The sequence below is a fragment of the Perissodus microlepis genome, chromosome 23 (assembly GCF_051167445.1).
Source record: "Perissodus microlepis isolate ML-2025 ecotype Zambia chromosome 23, ASM5116744v1, whole genome shotgun sequence".
Lineage (NCBI taxonomy): Eukaryota > Metazoa > Chordata > Actinopteri > Cichliformes > Cichlidae > Perissodus > Perissodus microlepis.
Window position 1 is genome coordinate 26,332,913 of NC_140482.1, and position 20,688 is coordinate 26,353,600.

Below are 20,688 nucleotides of genomic sequence, written 5' to 3' on the forward strand. Positions count from 1 at the left end.
AGATTGGCTGTCAGATAATTCTCTCATTTTAACTGAAGTTATGGTGTTCGACAGCCATATTCCTCGAGACCAGCTTGTTGACCTGCTGGGGCCCCTTGCTAACTCTCTCTCTGATTCTATGCGTAACCTGGGTGTCTATTTGGATAGCTCCTTTAAGCTTGATAAGCAAGTATCATTTGTAGTTAAATCTGTTTTTTTTTTTTCAACTGCACCAGATTTCTAAAGCTAAGCATTATATACCACACAGGGACCTGGAAAAACGTATCCACGCTTTTGTGACCTCCAGGTTAGATTACTGTAATTCTCTCTACTGTGGTCTCCAAGCCTTCTCTCTTCGAAGGCTGCGACTCATTCAGAATGCTGCGGCTCGCCTTCTTACTGGAACTAGAAAATTTGACCCTATTACTCCGGCTCTTGTTGATCTACACTGGTTACCAATCAAATATCGCATTGAGTTTAAAATCTTGCTACTCACTTTGAAAATCCTAAATAACATTGCGCCCAGCTACCTCACTGACCTCCTCAATTTGTACACTCCTTGTCGTGCATTAAGATCTTCAGGTCAATTACTCCTGGCCCAACCTAAGTTTAGACTGAAGACCAGAGGCGATCGTGCCTTTGCTTCAGCTGCACCCAACCTTTGGAATAGCCTCCCTGCTTCTATTCGAGCCTTGGACTCTATCCAATCCTTTAAATCAAGATTGAAAGCATATCTATTTGATTTGGCTTTCCTGACCAGTTAATACCCTTTTAAATCTTTTAAATTTTAAACTTTTAAGTCTTTTATTAAATTTTATTAAATGTATTATTTTATTATTAATTTTACTGCTGTTTTTGTCTTCTTAGCGGATTTTGTATTTATCTAACTCTTCTGGTCTGTTAGTGCCTCTATCCTGTCTGTGCTAGTGCCCGATTTGTACCCTGTTATTGACTTATGTTGACTCTCCATATTACTGTGAAGCACTTTGGTGTGCCTTTGGGTTTTTAAATGTGCTATATAAATAAAACTGTATTGCATTGTATTGTAACTGTAGCTGGACAGCAAGGGTTAAATATGTTACTCTGAATCACAAAATGTCTCCACATCCACCCAACAAAGTCTTCAGAAAGGGGGTGTGTGAATAATGTGGTACAAGCCAGACAATGATAACCTGTACATCAGAGACTGACACACTTGTTAGAGCTGCCATGTCTGAACAGGGATAGCATGATAGTTACACACTTCTGTGGGCTTCAGTCACACAAACCATATGCAACATGGTGTATACTGTAAATCGTGTGGTCAAAGCCACGCGACTCACAGTATACACCATGTTATACTGTGTGACTTATTCATACACCATGTTACATCCTATGTGACTTATTCATTAAATGAAACATTGCTCCAACTCCAAACTTTAATTCCTGCTTTTTATTCAGACTTTCTGCTGTAATGTGACAAATAAAAGAGTTTAGACAGACTTGAAACCAATTAAGCTGCTGTGAAAATTAAATATACAAATTTGACTGAAATTCAAGTCAACAAATTAACCTTAATTAACAGCAGATAAAAAAGAGTGTGAGTGATAAGGAGGAAAATGAGGAGGATAATTGAAGATCTGATCTAATAAAAGCCAGCAGGTAGTGTAACTTTTGAGATACATTCCTCAGGCAGACATGTACAGATTAAACTACCTGCTCAAAACAGTTTCTCTAATAGGAGGACACTCTTTACACTCAACTCAGCACAGACACATTGAGGAACCAGACCAGACATAAAAACCAGGATAAAGAGGTTCAGTGAATGTGGTGTTGAAGGTGTGGAGGTGGATCAGAATGTCAGAGGAGACTCTGTAAAAGGACAGCGTGCCAGCAGGAAAGTCCACATACACTGCTACTCTGTTAGGGACAGAGGAGGACGAGAAGGAGGAGGAGATGGATGTTTCTTTGTTATTGTGCCAGACAGAACGAGGACCATCATCAGATTCCATGATTGATCATTCCATCCAAACACACAGTCATTACTCCCTCCTTTCCTTCTGATTCCACTGTAACTCACTGATATATAAATGTCTCCTCTGCACTCGACCTCCCAATAACAGCGACCAGTCAGACCATTTCTACACAGCAGCTGAGGATGAACATCAAATCTGTCTGGATGACCAGGATATGACTGCTCCTCTATCACACGTGTCACCTTCCTGTTGTTGTCAGACAGTTTAAGTTCTCTGTGTACTGTGTTTGTGTCGATTGTGAGTTGACAGGAATCTGATGGAGAGAACAAACACAATCCAGCTGCAGTTATTGATCCATCATCTGTTCATTGATTGACACTTTGATGATGACACCTGACATCACAGATGTGAATGAGTGATGTGACAGTTTGAAGATGGCTGAATGTGTGCTGCTTTGTTTTCATGAATCACATTAAAAACACACTTACACTTCCTCAGCCCTGGTGTCAACCATTGGACTCCAGCAGGCTCCACCCTGAAAGGAGGACGCGGGTCAGACCAGCACAGTCTCTTTCAGCATGCACACATGGACATTGCATCGGTCTCATACACATACTGTTAGATACTGATAAAGGAACAGTCCAACATTTTTACAACTACACTTCAATCCATATGTGGATCAAACTGCTGATTATCTGGATCTATCAGTATCAGTATGAAATATGACTGATTCATTGGTAAATGGCCTGTATTTGTATAGCGCTTTACTAGTCCCTAAGGACCCCAAAGTGCTTTACACATCCAGTCATCCACCCATTCACACACACATTCACACACTTGTGATGGCAAGCTATATTGTAGCCACAGCCACCCTGGGGCGCACTGACAGAGGCGAGGCTGCCGGACACTGGCACCACCGGGCCCTCTGACCACCACCAGTAGGCAACGGGTGAAGTATCCAAGCCGGGGCTCGAACCGGCAACCTTCCGATTACAAGGCGAACTCCCAACTCTTGAGCCACGATCGCCCCCATCTTTATATTCCTCTTCTCCTGGAAAGGACACCTCCCTGCCTTTGCTGCCAGCTGTTTTTCTTCTCTTGGTGTCAGTGTGATTACTGTGCATGACCTCTGACCTCTGAGTGGGTGCAGCATCCCCATGCAGCATAGCATGTATTTATTTTATTTCCATTTTATATTAATCCATATTATATATTCTATATTTATATATGTGCATATTTGTATATATGGTATATTTATGCTTATATCCTTACTCTCATCCCCATCCCCCTTTATTGTATCTGTAACATGTCATTTCTGTCGGTGCTATGCTACTGGAAACTGAATTTCCTGGAGGAACCCACCCGAGGGATTAATAAAGTTTCATCTAATCTAATCTAAGAGCAGCAGAACATTCAGTCCTTCATCCCCTAACTGCTTCATCATGATTTAACACACTTGATCCTTCTAGGGGAAGTACGTTTTATGCATTTATGAGCTGCTTTGAATTCACACTTTACAAAATTAACATTAGATCTATCATCTTCTCCAGGATTTTCCTGATTTAACATTTCAACATGATTTGTTTTTGTTCTCTCTCACACCAACCTTCATCAGTTCAATTATTTCCACAAAAGATTTGATTAACTTTTTTAGCCAGGATCTCTGCTTTTTTGAATCCATACTTCCTATTGTTCCTTGACCTACTAATACTGGATTCTGCAGTTGTTTCCTGACTCCATTCATGTTCTTAACTGTACTCCACACATTCTCAATAGGTGTGCTTCTTCCTAAATTACTGCAGTATTCCTGCCAGTATGTTCTTTTAATTTTCCTCTTTCCTCATTACTGCTGAGCCTTCTTTATATTGTGTTTCTTTTAAGCTGCCTGAATGCTCTTTCTGTCCTTTACTGCTGCATCCGGTACCATTGTCTTCTGTACTGTTCCTCTACTCACTGGGACAGCTTCTTCAGCTGCATTTATTCTAAGATCAGTCAGCTTTTTATGGATATCATCTCCGTCCTCCTCCATCCTAACATCATCTTGATAATTTTGTTTGAAATTTTCAAAAAATAAAACAAAAACAAACCCAAAACAAAGACAGACACAAACTGGCTCAGATGCATTACAGAAAAAAAACAATTAATTCAAACAAAATTGTACTTCACAATACAGAATAAAATACAAAAAGCTGAAGTTGATAAAAGTTTACAAATCTGAGTCTAGTTCAGCCCAATCTGGATTTTGCAAAGTGTTCCTAAAAGGGGTTCCAAACTTTCAGAAGAGAATCTTTTGAGTCTTTGCTGAACCTTTCCATTTGTATTATGGACATCATGTCTGTTACCCACAACTGAAAGGAAGGAGGGGTGGGGGACTTCCATTCCCTCAGTATTAATTTCTTGGCGACAATCAAACCTAGCTCCAGTGGCTCCTGCAGTTGGGAGTAGCTCTGACGTCAGAGAACACCCAAAAATTACAAGTTCAGGTTCGGGCTGTAGAGGTTTCATATATGCCTTGGAGTACCAGTCAAATATTTTAAACCAAAAGCCTGTTAATGAGGGACAAGACCAAAAGGCATGGAACAACGTACCTTCTGTCCGTCTACACCTGTCACATATTGGGGAGACAGAAGGGTAAATTTTGTGCAGTCTGACCTTAGAATAGTGTAACCGGTGGAGGATTTTAAATTGAATTAATTGGTGTCTGCTGTTTATAGAGCAGGAGTGGATTTTGGACAGACACTTCAGGCACCTTGATCCCCGATTCTTTCTCCCAAGCCTGCCTAAGCCCAACGGTATGCACTACAATAGAGTCACCAAATAATTGTATAGTTTTTGTGATAAGATGTCTGGAATCAGGTCGGCTCTTGAGGATTTCATAGATCCCGTGCTCCGATGGTAGAGTTGCAAAGTCTTTAAACTTGAATTGGATGTAATGCCTGACCTGCAGATATCTATAAAAGTTTGAATGTGGCAGATTATATTTCCCTTTTAGTTGACCAAATAAAAAAAAAATTATTATCAATATACATATCCTTTGTATATTGACTGGAGAGAAAAGTAAACCCTTTTCTCTCCAGTCATGATAAGTCTTATCTTGCCAAAGAGGCATAAAATCATGATTAAAACATATTATCAAGATCATTGTCATAATATTGAAACATTTAAACACAATTCAAACTATGAGTCTGTCTGTGAAAAACTAACTGCCGCTCTGTCTCTCTATACAGCACTGACTCATCAGAAATCTGCTGCGTTACCCCCCTGAACTCTCCATGCCCCAGGAACCCTCCCTCTCTGATCCCCCCAGGAGCCACCCCTCCTTTTTTCCCACCGGATGCGATTAGTCACACATCTGGAATTGATTAGCCAGTCAAGGCTGGGGTCATCAATCAAATTTTGACATAAGGTGTACATCTAAACTCTCTAGTGTGTAAGGAAGAGGAGGAGGAAGAAGTGCTAGCATGGGTTCATGAGATTTGATCATATGAGATTTGAAACGTATTTCATAGAAAATATGAATAATATAAGATGGGGCCTGATTACTTGAGACTGTATGTGAGGAGCAGGATTATAAATTGTGGATTTCAGCCAATGCAGGAGAAATCTGCTCTCTCTTTCTAGTCCCTGTCAGTACTCTTGCTGCAGCATTTTGGATCAGCTGAAGGCTGAAGTCCCTGTGGAAACTTATTAAAGTACAGTTAGAGCTTAATGCATTCCACTGAGTTTTCCTGTAGTACACATTTTACAGTGCAATTTTATAGCATATACAACAAACATTTCAAGAATGTGACTTTAAATCTGACATTTCAAATACATTTGATTGATTTGAAATATTCTAATTCTAATTCACTAAAAATCAAAGTTCATATTCACTGCAGTCCGATCAAATGCTTTACTTAGGTACAATATCAGCATGTTAACGTTTGCTTGCTCCCAATTGTTAATTTTTTCCTTTTTCACATTGAAAATCAGAGACACTGAAAACATCTGGAACATTTGAACTTTGACTCAAATCACATCTGTTTTGTACAGTCACAAGTCAACAGCTTTAAGTATTACTGTATAATGAATACCATAAATGACTGTACAAATCAATCATCTATCTATCTATCTATCTATCTATCTATCTATCTATCTATCTATCTATCTATCTATCTATATCTATATATCTATCTCTCTCTCTCTCTCTCTCTATCTATATATATATATATATATATATATATATATATAATCATTATTTACTATTATTTGATAATAATAAAGTGACACAACATACTAATATTCACTGTGAAGCTTGAAAATGTGAAGCAAAATGTGGATCCTTGAATAATCGTAGCTTACATCTTTAAAGGACTGATGAGGAAGAAGTTTACAAGGAATCATTTAGAACAGTTTAAAACATCAACTGATTGAATCCATGAATCTGAAAACGTGTTTCTGAGTGAAAGAGACAGACATGTACAGACTGAACTATCTGTTCAATAGTCAGAGTGTTTCTTTAACATGAGGACACTCTTTATACTCAACTCAGCACAGACACACTGAAGAAGCAGGACCAACCCAAAATCCAGGATAAAGAGTTTCAGTGAATGTAGTTTTGAAGGTGTGGAGGTGGATCAGAGTGTCAGAGGAGACTCTGTAGAAGGACAGAGTGCCAGCAGGACAGTCCACATACACTGCTACTCTGTTAGAGACAGAGGAGTAGGAGGATGAGGATGAGGAGATGAATGTTTGTCTCTTATTGTGCCTGACATAATTAGGACCATCATCAAAGCAGAGCAGACTCCAGGACTGATCATTAAATCCAAACCTACGCTCATCACTGTATCCTTTCCTTCCGATTCTTCTGTAGCTCACTGATATAGAAATATTTTTGCTCCACTCGACCTCCCAGTAACAGCGACCAGTCAGGCCATTTCTACACAGCAGCTGAGGATAACCATCAAATCTGTCTGGATGATCAGGATATGATTGAACTTCCTCCACATGTGTCACCTTACTGTTGTTATCAGACAGTTTGAGGTTTGTGTGTACTGTGTTTGTGTCGATTGTGAGTTGACAGGAATCTGATGGAGAGAACAAACACAATCCAGCTGCAGTTATCAGAGATGTGAATGAGTGGTGTGACAGTTTGAAGAGGTTGAATGTGTGCTGCTTTATTTTCACATTTCACATTAAAAACACACTTACACTTCTTCAGCCCTGGTGTCAACCATTGGACTCCAGCAGGCTCCACCCTGAAAGGAGGACACGGGTCAGACCAGCACAGTCTCTTTCAGCATGCACACATGGACATTACATTGCTCTCATACACATACTGTTAGACACTGATAAAGGAACAGTCCAACATTTTCACAAATACATTTTAATCCATACGTGGATCAAACTGTTGATGATTTGGACTGATCCTGGATCTGTCAGTACACCACTGTATTTAATGAAATATGACTGATTCTAACTGTGACCTTCATTATCTTTATGTTCCTCTTCTGTTTAGCTGGAAAGTACACCTCCCTGCCTTTGCTGCCAGTTATTTTTTTCCTCTTAGTGTCATTGTGGTTATTGTACATGCCCTCTGACTTCTGAGTGATTTAACTACATACACTTCACTTTGGTATAAAAACTATTGTAGATCAATACATTTGTTGACTAGTATCGACACAAAAACACAGCTCTCGACACAAAAACACAGCTCTTTCTCCTCATGTTCACATATTCCAAGCAGCACTTCAGTAATTATCTGCATGAACCATGTGCCAATCCCAAATCGAGCTCATGTAACCTTAGTAACTCAACAGCTCATCTGACACAGGTGCAGCCAAAGGCAATTAAGGAGCTGAGTCATTTGAATATTATACATCTGATTAGTTTAAATCTCTTCTCTCTGTCTGTGACAGACTATAATCGTGTCCAAATTCATGGGTTGCATCCTCCTGAGGCCGCATTTGTAGACCAATTACGTCACAGCGATGCGCCGAAGGCTGTCCAAATTCGTAGACTCCTCCGAATGCAGCCGACAAATGCGTCCTCCTTCTCCCCGAATTTGAAGGATGGGTTGGGTGTGTCCTTCGTGGCCCACCACATCCCAGAATTCATAGCCCGGCCCAGCCAAACTCCAGTTTCCGGCAATGGCGGCCGCTACTAAGCTTTAAAATTACTCTTATTAATCTTTCTGGGTCACAAAATAAACTTTTAACATCTAGTTCCAGCTAGTCACAAACACTGACTGGTTTGTTTGTGAGAACCTTCCAGAAACAGGCAGGGTACTGGTCCGGACCTATACAGGCTATCAGTCAGTACGACTACCACCGTTCCTTCGTCTGAAGTCTATAATCCTTAATCTAAATCCTTAATTTGAGAATAACCAACAGCAGCAATATCATCCACTAGCAATTCAAAAAGCCACCAATCCTGACACGTACACACCGTCCAATCAGCTTGTCTCTCACCAACCAAACACACATTTCTTTAACTGTACAGAAAACATCTCCCTGTAGTTGACAGCTTCTACCATGGCTTTCATTGTAAAATAAAGATTTTTTTACTTTTGATGAAGCTAGGCTAACAGTTTACCCTGGTTCCAGTGTTTATTTTAATCTAGCATAAATACAGTATGTCCTTGGCCTGTCTATACAGAGAATAATCTAATCCTAATCAGTATCAAAGGAAGAAAAATATCTTGCACTGTTAAATATACTGAGATATATGTCACTTGTTTCTGGTTAATTGATAGAGCTGCAGAGGCTTCAGAACTTCCTTCTCTATCAAACATTCTCGCCATACCTCAGAGTGTCCAGTCTCCAGCATGGATCCTTCAGTCCAGCCAACAGCAGCTTCAGTCCTGAGTCTCCTGGATGATTGTAGCTGAGGTCCAGCTCTCTCAGATGGGAAGGGTTTGAGCTCAGAGCTGAAGCCAGGTAAGTACAGCCTTCCTCTGTGATCAGACAACCTGACAGACTGCAGACACAGAAAACAACAATCCATCTTTGAGCAATGATTTTCTGTTTCTCAGATACAATAACATCTATTATACATTTCTATCCATTCAATTTAATTTAGCTTTATTTATAAAAGACAATTCCCACGGTTTTTGTTTTCCCATCAATTCCCATGTTAAGCATGTTTCTAAGTAAAGTCCATCCATTATTTCTTATTTTTTTTAAGCGTATTCAATTTAGGGTTGGATTAATGAAAGCAGTTTTGAATTCTGAAAAAAACCTTTTAAGGATGCAGGTGTAGTGTGAGGTTTATCCAAAGTAGAACTTCATTATCACAAACTGTTCTAGTATATAAACCTGAAATCTGTGTGGAACAACCAACCTGTACGATGTGCAGAACACTGAACGTTACTTACCGGCAGATCACGAGTCACCCCAGTTACTGTGTTTCTGTACCATGTTGAACGCAGTGATGAGAAAAAGGAGCTTAGCTCATTTCTGCTCTGTTTCATGAAAACACTGTTATTGAGGAACAGTAGGGCGGGCTCATCTCTAAACACTCAGCCTGAGGACTGAGTGAAGAGTTTTAGGACTAAGGTAAAGTTTTGGCACTGCAATAACAGCGTTGATGTTCCAATTACACACTCGTTCTGATTACATCTGCCCTCCTGAAAATAAACTCTCCTAGTAGTAACTATCACACCCTCAGCAAGCAAATAATATTTTTTTTTTCCAGTGTTAGATTTCAGTAGAGATCATGCAACTGATTGTAGCTGTTGTAGCACCCGACTAATGTAGCTAGTATTCAAACAAGATCAAAGTGGTATTGCAGTACTATGGGCAGGGCCTGGGATTTCTAATTTAGTGACTTGCCATGGAATAACAGTTCAGAGATTACAAAATGTTAGTAATATTATTTACTAACATTTGGTTACTCTGGGCTCTTGGCGGAGGCGGTCGCATCTCTCTCCCTCTCCCTATCTGGCTGAGAAGCCAAGCAAGAAAGATAGGGAGAGTGAGAGAGATGCGACCCTCTCCCTCTCCCTATCTTTCTTGCTTGTCTTCTCATGTCCTTGTCTAGTCTCGTCTAACTTTAACCTTCAGAGAGTCTCTCAGTCTTGTCCTCTAAAACCTAAAGAATATGGATTTGATCAACAGGTCCCTCAATGCAATTGACACCCTTTTCTCAACAAGAAGCCTGTGTTTGGGAGAACCCAATATTCCTGGAGGGATGTTTCCTGCTGGATACACGATGGATGGGACGCACCAGTGGTGCGTCATGTGTCTGGCGGGACTGTTGATTAAGGACATAGAAGATTTACACCTATTCAGAACCATGATAACACGGTTCTTGCTGATCAGAGCTGGCTTATCAAAGATTAAAGAAAGTGGTCACGGCCATTCAAAACCCTACAAGGCTAGCCACTATGATCAAAGTGATGGGGAGAGCTGTGAGCACTCAGACTGTGCTTATTGAACGCAATATGGAAAAGATCTTGGAGAAGCACACGGCTCTTCAATGGGAAACTGACAGACCTGGTGACGAACGGACATTAGAATGATAATGATAATGGATAATGGATTGGATTTATAAAGCGCTTTTCAAGGCACCCAAAGCGCTTTACAATTCCATTATTCATTCACTCTCACATTCACACACTGGTGGAGGCTGCCATATCGCGCCATCGGCCCCTCTGGCCAACACCAGTAGGCAGTAGGGTAAAGTGTCTTGCCCAAGGACACAACAATGGATGCAATAATTTGATGCAGCTTGTTTGCACTAAACCCAAACAACCATTGTTGCAATAAATTGTTGCAGGCCTCTGTCGATGCTTGTGAGTGTTGTGTCAATATTTGTGTGTGTTGCGGTCTGAAAGCAAACAGGAAAATAAAATAAGAGTGATCACATGCATTAGTTTTAATTTTTTTTTAACTCTATTTACTCGTTAGCCATAGTCACTTACAGACTAGTCTACACCATGGTGACTGACTATGGATGATAAATGAATAACCTGGACCAGTATCTTGGCAGACAGGAGAGCCCTTTATCTGTTTCACTTTCACTTTCACTGCAAGGACAGATACAGAAAATGTTTCCTTATTATATTTACATTTTGGATTTATTAAGCACTCTTTATATTGTTCTATTAATTGATGTCTTGATTTTTTTTTTTTTTTCATGAGCAATGTTTTATTTTAACAACTTCTGGGGCATATTAAATACTTCTCCCCTTGAAACACAACAATAGTTGCCCAGTTTATTTTTGTTTTGTTTTGTTTTTCAGCTGGCAATTCTAAATCTGACCTTCTGATAAATGTGAACAAGAAAATAGCATAAATCAAAGTCGGACATACGAATAAACAGCTCTCTAAAAATGAATCCAAACATGAAACTGAAGCTTTGATTGATGGAGATCCTGCAGACATGAAGACATATTCTCACAGGATCTGATTACAATGTAACTTTAAAAAATCAAACTTTAAAAATATGTGCTCTAAAATTACAGATAATTTAATATAAATGAAAAACAAAACAAGCCACCAAACAAACAAGCTATGAACCAATATCTCTCTACACAGGTGGAAGAAAGAAAATTCAATCATGTGTTTCCTGGAATATGGATATGGAGATTATTAAATAGTATAGAATATGCATTTTAATTGATGCCCAGTATACACCATACCATTTAATTTGGAAACGGTTTTCATCCCATGCATGAAACAAGGGATGGGTCCACCCCACTTAGGTGACCAGAACCAGTAAACTGGAGAAACTAGGCAAGAAATGACATGGATATTGCATCTAAGTCATCTGATCAATCTTGCACATCGGGAGGAGCCACTGTGTCAGCACTGGGAACCCCACAGTGTCGGTATGACGAGAATTACTGGCCATAGACTGAAACTTTAGACCAAAAATGCAGAAAAAAAAATGTTGCCACAATAAATATCCAAACCAGTCAATGTGGAAAAAGAGCTCAACGTGCTCACAAACTCATCAAATTGAATATTTGGATTGTAGCAAAATCTGAATGATGTATTTGATGTATTTGTGGACCTGGCACTATGGCAAGTATGTTGATTTCTAACATACTTGCCATTGATGGGACACTGATTCTTTTCTACTCTGGAAAGTGAGAAATGAGAAGTTAGCTCTTTCGTGCATACTCGGGCTTTGAATATTATTCTGGCCTTCCAACCCATCTCTGACCACCTGGGTGTCCTCACTATCAACAGCACCATCAGGACCTACATCATTGCTGTCTGGATAAATTGGGAATAAGCGATACAGTGAGCAGAACAACTGAAAGGAGCAGGCATCTTGTTGGCTACATTGACTGCTGTGGAGCAAATGGCCTGCTCATTGGTGTGTCAAACAAAACATGCCACAGAAAACATGAACCAAAAAATACTTCTCTTTTACCAATTAAACAACACATGTGACTGTAAAAAATCTTCAAACAGTAATTAAAAAGCTACTAAGCTATCCAAAGGTAAGTAAAATTTCACTTGCCAATTCTAAAATGTTCAGTTGTTTATAGAATAATGTGATTCAGATTTTAAATGATCAGCAGTGAGGACTTTTGGATCCTGACCTGAGAGTTTCTAGTGTACAATGTGGATTCTGCAGTGCAACAGACAAAAGCTTCACTCCTGCATCCTGTGTGTCATTGTTACTCAGGTCCAGCTCTTTCAGACAAGAGGACTGGGAGTTGAGAACTGAAGACAGAGCATCATAGCTTCTCTCTGAGAGGTTACAGTGACTCAGTCTGAAAAATCAAACAAAGAAACAAATAAATAAATTAAATCACTCAAATGAAACAAATGTTTGAAATACCAGCATGCAATACCATTAATGGTTAATTAAATAGCTTCATTAAAACACACCTGTCCTTCTATATTAGCACTTACTCCTTGTAAGCTCCACCTCCTCCACCTTCTAATTCAGAAGAAATAAAAACAAACTGAAAATCTAGTAGAAACATAATTTCTGAGTCATGATTGGATCTTCTCAGATTCATTTTTACATTTTAGAGCCTGATACTGAAATATAGCAGTGGTCAGCACGAACTTTCATAGCAGGCAAAGATTACAGACGATGACTCTGTTCAGTAAGTATTACGCTCATGCTGTAAGGAAATACCAAAGATAGGTAACATTGTGGTTATTGCAGCTATCCAGTAAGACACACTTTGTGCTGTTCTGCTGCATTTTCTGACCCCTGGTGAATGAGTTGTCAAGGATGATGAAACAAGCAACTAAGTGCAAGTTTTTCTTCTAGCCTCGATGTAATTTTTCACACTCTATCCCAGATGCAAATCGGACACACACACACACACACACACACACACACACACACACACACACACACACACACACACACCAAATAAATAACTTTAACCACATGGATCCTTATCGCTCAAGATGTGAGAGAAGATTCTCTACTCAGAGAATATTGGTGATTTTAGATGAGAGAGATCATTTGGAAGATGATGAAAGGGAAGAGTTTTCAGAACTTGAGGTATTCACTTTTGTCTTCACTGTATAGGATAGAGAAGACAGGAAGGGAGGGGGAAATGAGGAGAATGACACAGAGGAAATGGTCTTGAGCAGACTCAGTCCCAGGCACTGGAGTCACGACTCAACTTTCAAAACAATGGGTCACCTGTTAAGCTGGGTAATCTATAGCAGCAAAACTATATCTATAGCAGTCTGTAATTTGAAGACAATGATGAGAATGACCATAAGTCAGCTAAAAAATAAACTAAATGAACATCATCAGCCAACAAGGGGAAAAAAAACTGTGAGACTGGATGGTCTTCTTGCCCAAGGAGAGAGCCACCTTGCATGGCTACCAATGTGGGGCAACCAAGGCTATCATAAAGGACAGCTATCATCGTACAAGCAGTTCAAGACGATTTTTAACTCTGCTTCCTAGAATCCACTTTAAAAATCATCCAGGTTAGGAGATGTTGCCTGATTTGAATTGTGTTCTAGATCCAATTGCAACAAAAAGAGCTGTTCTGTGGGTTTCTAAGATGAACAGGAAGACAATATAGATGCATAAATCTACAAAATAGGTATGCAACACACTGAGGAAAACTATGGCCATCATTTGTTTTATAAGCTGTTAGGAAATTATTATTCTTTCAGTGGTGCTGAACTACAGACTGAGATCAATGCTTAACTCCTAATTAAGCTCAAAAGAGAAAAAAATAATAATGATGAGAAAGCCTGTTTTAGATTGTGGTGCAGTTTATCATCAAAGGCTGACAAAACCTTAAGAATTTGGTGCCATGAAGTTCGACTTGGATTGTTTGTTGTTGTTTTTTTTAATTTGGTTGTTTATTTTTAAAACCAAGATTAAATTTTATGGCAACAATAGGAGGGATGACAAGGGGAGGTGTGTTTAAAGGTTAAATAGCTAAAACAGCTAGTTTCAGATTGAGGATAAACTGAGGTGCTGGACAATCTGCTTCAACCAGTTTGAAGTGAGGGGAGAGCACAGGCCAAAAAAACAAACAAAAAACAAACAAAAATCACAATGTGTAAGACCAAGGCACAGTGCAGTAGACAGATTTTGTAGGGATTTTATTAGTAAGTTACATTCAACAGTGGTGCATGAACACACAGAAAGTGGAAAGAGGTGAGTGAAGAAGCAATGCTAAGTACATCCAAAGAAGCACTCAGAATTCTAAGTTTAATAAAGTGTAACTAAGGATGATTCTATGGCTGCAATGATTCACTGAGTAATTCAAATAATTTGATTATAACTAAGTCACAATGGAAATGCTTTGTTTAATGCACGACACGCCACCCAAGTAAAAGCTATTGTTTGCCAAATAAATGTGTCAGAAATAAGTTACTGACACAACTGGCTGTTAAATGGATGAGTACAATTGTACTTACAGAGCTTTGTTGGAGGCTTTGACCACTGGCAGCAGCCTCAGAAGAGCCTCCTCTGAAGCAGAGTATTTCTTCAGGTCAAACACATCCAGATCTTTTTCTGATGACAGTAAGATGAAGACCAGAGCTGACCACTGAGCAGGAGACAGTTTACTAGTGGAGAGACTTCCTGAAGTCAGGTACTGTTGGATCTCCTCCACTAGAGAAAGATCGTTCAGTTCATTCAGACAGTGGAACAGATTGATGCTTTTCTCTGCAGACAAATTCTCACTGAGCTTCTCCTTTATGTACTGGAATGTTTCCTGATTGGTCTGTGAGCTATTTCCTGTCTGTGTTAGAAGACCTCTTAGGAGAGTCTGATTGGTCTGCAGTGAAAGACCCAGGAGGAAGCGGAGGAACAAGTCCAGGTGTCCATTTGGACTCTGTAAGGCCTTGTCCACAGCACTCTGGTGGACATGCTGTAGTTTTGGTGCATTAAAAATTTTTGACCACCAGGATGATGTCTGTTGTTCTTCCAGCAGATTGATTCCAGAGTTGATGAAGGTCAGATGGACATGAAGAGCAGCCAGAAACTCCTGAACACTCAGATGGATGAAGCAGAACACCTTGTCCTGGTACAGTCCTCTCTCTTCTTTAAAGATCTGTGTGAACACTCCTGAGTACACTGAGGCTGCTCTGATATCGATGCCACACTCTGTCAGGTCTGATTCATAGAAGATCAAGTTTTCTTTCTGCAACTGATTGAAAGCCAGTTTTCCCAGAGACTCAATCATCTTTCTGCTCTCTGGAGTCCAGTGTGGGTCTGTCTCAGTTCCTCCATCATACTTGACCTTCTTCACTTTGGCCTGAACCACCAGGAAGTGGATGTACATCTCAGTTGGGGTCTTAGGTAGTTGTCTTATCTCTCTGGTTCTCAGCACATCCTCCAGAACTGTAGCAGTGATCCAGCAGAAGACTGGGATGTGACACATGATGTGGAGGCTTCGTGATGTCTTGATGTGGGAGATGATCCTGTTGGCCTGTTCCTCATCTTTGAATCTCTTCCTGAAGTACTCCTCCTTCTGTGGGTCAGTAAATCCTCTGACCTCTGTCACCATGTCAACACAGTCAGGGGGAATCTGATTGGCTGCTGCAGGTCGTGTGGTTATCCAGAGGTGAGCAGAGGGAAGAAGATTCCCTCTGATGAGGTTTATCAACAGCACATCCACTGAGGTGGACTTTCGAGGGTCAGTTAGGATTGTAGTTTTGTGGAAGTTCAGAGGAAGTCGACACTCATCCAGACCATCAAAGATGAACACAAGCTGGAAGTCTTCAAAGCTGCAGATTCCTGCTTCTTTAGTTTCAGTAAAGAAGTGATGAACAAGTCCCACCAAGCTGAACTTTTCCTCCTTCAGCACATTCAGCTCTCTGAAAGTAAATGGAAATATGAACTGGATGTCCTGGTTGGCTTTGTCTTCAGCCCAGTCAAGAGTGAACTTTTGTGTTAAGACTGTTTTCCCAATGCCAGCCACTCCCTTTGTCAGCACGGTTCTGATTGGTTTATCTCTTCCAGGTGAGTCGTTAAAGATGTCTTCTTTTCTTATTGTTGTTTCTGGCCTGTCTGGTTTCCTGGATGCGGTTTCAATCTGTCTGACCTCATGTTCATCATTGACCTCTGCAGTCCCTCCCTCTGTGATGTAGAGCTCTGTGTAGATCTGATTCAGAAGGGTTGGGTTTCCTGCTTTAGCAATCCCCTCAAACACACACTGGAACTTCCTATTCAGGTTAGACTTGAATTTAGGCTGACAATCCTGAAGAACATCTGAATTTTAAAAAGAAAAGAAAGAAACAACAGAAAAAAAACAAAAGAACAAACTTTGTTACCAAAAAGTACAATGTTCAAGTGTTATAATGTATCCCTACTGCTATGTTCACCATTTAAAAGAAGCACCTGACAGACATTCAGTATTCAAATATAATTCCTGCTGTAAATTAGAAAGGAGACAGATAATGTAAACCGTTTCTGGACACAAAAATAAATGCTTTACATTATTCTATATAAATATGGCATTTTGTTTTCATTTTTTTTCCTGAAGCATTCAAGTCAAACGACTATGGCTTTTCTTTCTTTTCCTCCCCCTTTTCCTACAATGAATTCTGAAGTTTCACACTTTTACATCGCAACAAACTGGTGGTGACCATTCTTATAGAGATACATGACCTCACCTTGCTGAGCAGATGGATCAGAGTTTAAACGCAGCTGAGAAAAAAGAGAGAAATCTATACTCTGAAGATGTCTGATCATTATCCTGCAGGCTTTGTCCCCTTTCTTCCTCACTGAGTCGATGGAGCAGCGTGCCTTGTCTGCTCTGGCTGGGTTCCTCTCCAGTATCGATTCTTTCTCCAGGTCATTTAAAACACCGTCATTTACAAGAGCTTCAAGGAGCTGTGTGAGGATTTCTGTTGACACCCTCCAAGCAAAGGCTGACCGCACGCTGGCAAGCTCCTCCTCTACAGGAAGAATAAAGAGACATAAACATGCATCTCAATCTCAATCATGTGAAAAATACTCTAAATCTGTTGAATTAAAACTTCATCATCTCATATTCAAATACTGAATTTTAGGGTGTGTGGGTTCAAAGTAAAAAAAAAAAAAAGTCCAGTTGCTTTTTCTGCCAAGCTCCTTAGATTGGCAGTTCTCATGTTATAAAAATGTGCCAAAAAAGATTAAGACATGTTTCGAAACATTTGATTTTGATGTACTTATAGAAACTGTTTGTTTTAAAGGCAAGCATATATATAATGACGTCTAAATGTTCTGACATTTTTTTCTAACAAATGTCAGAATATCTTTTTTTTCTAAAAAAAAAAAAAATGTTACAAAAAGGGAATCTACCTCATGTACATCCATACATCTCATCAGACAAACCACAGATTTCCTACCTGCTGATGCTTTGGTTGGTGGTTGTTCTACAGGTGCTTCCATGATCTTTCTATAAAACCACAAGAAGATGATTTTACCAGAAGAAACTGTGAACACAGTTATGTATCACATCACATTAATTTCTTTATGTTAAGGTTTTAGTGTCTCGGCCACATACATCCAACACTGATCTGTTTGGAATAAAACATCAATGACATGATAATAAGGTAATAACGGTTTATGTTTAGACTTTTTTCAGTTATAAGTTCAGTATAATGATAAAATAATCTGACCTTATAAACCACAAATTCTGCTTATGGGAAACACTACTCATCACTCTCCACGGACTTCATCAGCAAGGTCCACATTTTAAACTATCAGCTCACATTTCACAACTGAGGCAGTAGCCACCATCAGAAAGCGTCTACAGAGAGACAGCTCCTTACACAGAAGACTCAGCTTCACCCCTGTTTAGCTTTGCACCCTGTTAGACCTCTTCCTTACCACGACAAACACAACAAACATTTCCACAGGCAAAAGTAACGAGGCGTCCCCTACTGCAGCCAACCTGCAGGAGGAAGAGGAAATTAAAGCTGTAGGCTCTTTCAAAGACACAGCATATAGCAACTGGTTTAGACATGTAGATGATTTAAAAACTGAAGAAGCAGAGGCTTTAACCAAACACATCAACACACTGGATGGAAACATCAAGCTCACCAGGGGAGGACACCAAAGACAACAGGTTATTATTCCTGTACCGTGCTGTGCTCATTCTGGAGGATTGAAGCCCAAATGTTAAAGAAAACAACACACACAGACCAGTAGCTACTCTTTGACCCCCACCACCCACTGGCATAAAGATAAGATTAAGACAGCACTTAAAATATGTGGTTATCTAAACTGGGCCTTCATTAAGTCAGCAGATACATGGAAAAGCACCACAGATATTCTTTGCATATAAGATGATTTCAGTTTATCCAAGGACTATTAGTGAAAGGTAAGGTAACTTTTTTAATAAATCCCTTCCCATTAAAGACAAAGTCTGCGCTTGAAACATACATTGATTATGTGATTTTTAATCTACAGTGGTGATGTACTAAAACTACAAAAACTGTTTATTTCCTAATCATCATCTTCAACTTATTAATCAACTCAGATGGACCTTTAACTGATTTAAATTAAAACTGTGCTCCTCCTTTATTGACAGAAACCAACCTGAAAGTGAACCCTACTGTGAGTCCTAAAGGGTAACCGGTCTTAAAGGATCTCAGTAATTTTAAAGCCCAGCAGGCGTCTGCTGCAGAGAGGTGAGCTGTTAGTATCATGAACTCTTTAAGGGCTGATTTAACTGCATTCCCTCAATCCCAACAATTTTTTTAAAAAGCCACCCATAAAGCTAGCTGAGGTGGTTCTGAGAGTTGTTGACATATCACCTGAGTACCTACGGTCACATGGGTGAAGGTGTTGTTGCACCCGTGACTCTCTCTCTGACAGCCTACTATCCAAAATGGTCCAAAAAACCCTCATTACCAAATTTTTTAGCCTATTTTTGGCAGCAAACATGACAAAGCTGTCAGGAGGATTAATTGTTTTTACTGTTTTTACTGTGCACCTGGCCTTGCACCAGGTGTACCAATGTGTACACTGACATACTGATTGGAGTAAAAGTCTGACAAACACATTTTGTCACGGCAAGTGGGATGAGCCGTGTGGGGAAAAATAAAGGAGGATCCAAATGCAGACACTCGCTGATATGTGAAGGTGGTTTACTGAAAATATAAAGCACACGGTGAACAATGAAAGAATGGAACAAAAGCTAAACTATACTGGGAAAAAACTAAACTACAAAACTGCAAACCTGAACATGAAGGAAAGTAGATGAGGGTAGATGATGGTTGATAGCAGGGAAAACACACGGTAGATACACAGCTGGAAGTAATTGACGAGACGAGACAAGACAAGGGAGGCAAAACTGAATACACTCACATAAGACCCGGACTTTCACAATAAGACAGGAAACAAGAAACCACTACACAAAGACGCAGACTAGACACAGAACTAAACCTACACTAAACCTGAGACACAACCCTAAGAACTAATCCCTCACCAGAATAACTAAAACATAGATTTATCATAATAATCAAAGCACCAGAGAAACCAAAAACAATCCATAATGAAAAAAAATAAACCAAAACATAAGACCTCAAAATAGTGGATCAAAACTGACCCAGAACCGTGACACATTTAATCAATCCCTGTTGTAACATTGACATCTGGAAAATTGGGAAAATACCCATAGTTAAAACTTATAACTGACGAAGCAAAAGACAAAGAGTGGAAAGTTATCCAGCAGCTGGATGATGGGTTATGGACAAGAAAGGAGGGTCAGATATGCCCTGACCAGCTTTTTATGTCTGTCACCTTGTATCTCTTTGCTGTTTGCTGTCTTTCTGCAGCATTGTATGGATAAGGTTATCATATCGACATCAAAATTTGCAACCCGACATTTTCTTCCTGGTAAAAGGCAGTTTTTTCTTGCCATTGTCACCAAAGACCTTGGTCTGCTTGATTGTTCGGGTTATTGTACGGTCTTTACCTTTCAAAAACTGGGATTTTAAGAAATGAAATAAATAGTTAAAGTCATTCACACATTAGTTTTAGGCAGTTAAACTAAAACTCATTTGTTACATCTGACTGGATTTTTCTGGAATTCATATTTTTGAGTTTTAAAACAAAGAATGAGTGTTTCACACACAGAGTTTAAAGTTTAGCTAAATGAACAGTTGCAAGATCAACTCACCGCTCACCATGCAAACAACCTGTTTCACCCTCTGTTTGCAGTCTGACTTAATCACAATCACTAGTTCTAAATTCAGATAAAACTCAGATTTTTGTACTCGACCCTAAAAATCTTAGAAGTATGATATCTAACAAGATGTTTACTCTGGTTGGCATTACCATGGCTTCCAGTTAATCTGTGGAGAATCTTGGAGTCATATTTGACCAG

General features: G+C 39.6%; 1 protein-coding gene and 1 pseudogene across 1 annotated transcript; both read right to left on the reverse strand.

Moving 5' to 3' along the window:
• Positions 1-1,710: 1,710 nt before the first annotated feature.
• Positions 1,711-9,331, reverse strand: LOC146361637 (stonustoxin subunit beta-like; annotated as a pseudogene).
• Positions 9,332-14,778: 5,447 nt separating this feature from the next.
• LOC146361638 (protein NLRC3-like) lies at positions 14,779-17,078 on the reverse strand. The gene is made up of 2 exons (XM_084921436.1): positions 16,985-17,078; positions 14,779-16,580 (listed from the first exon to the last, which is right to left on the reverse strand). Exons 1-2 carry the CDS (start codon positions 17,061-17,063, stop codon positions 14,779-14,781), a joined length of 1,881 nt encoding a protein of 626 aa, XP_084777562.1. The 5' UTR covers positions 17,064-17,078.
• Positions 17,079-20,688: the final 3,610 nt, after the last annotated feature.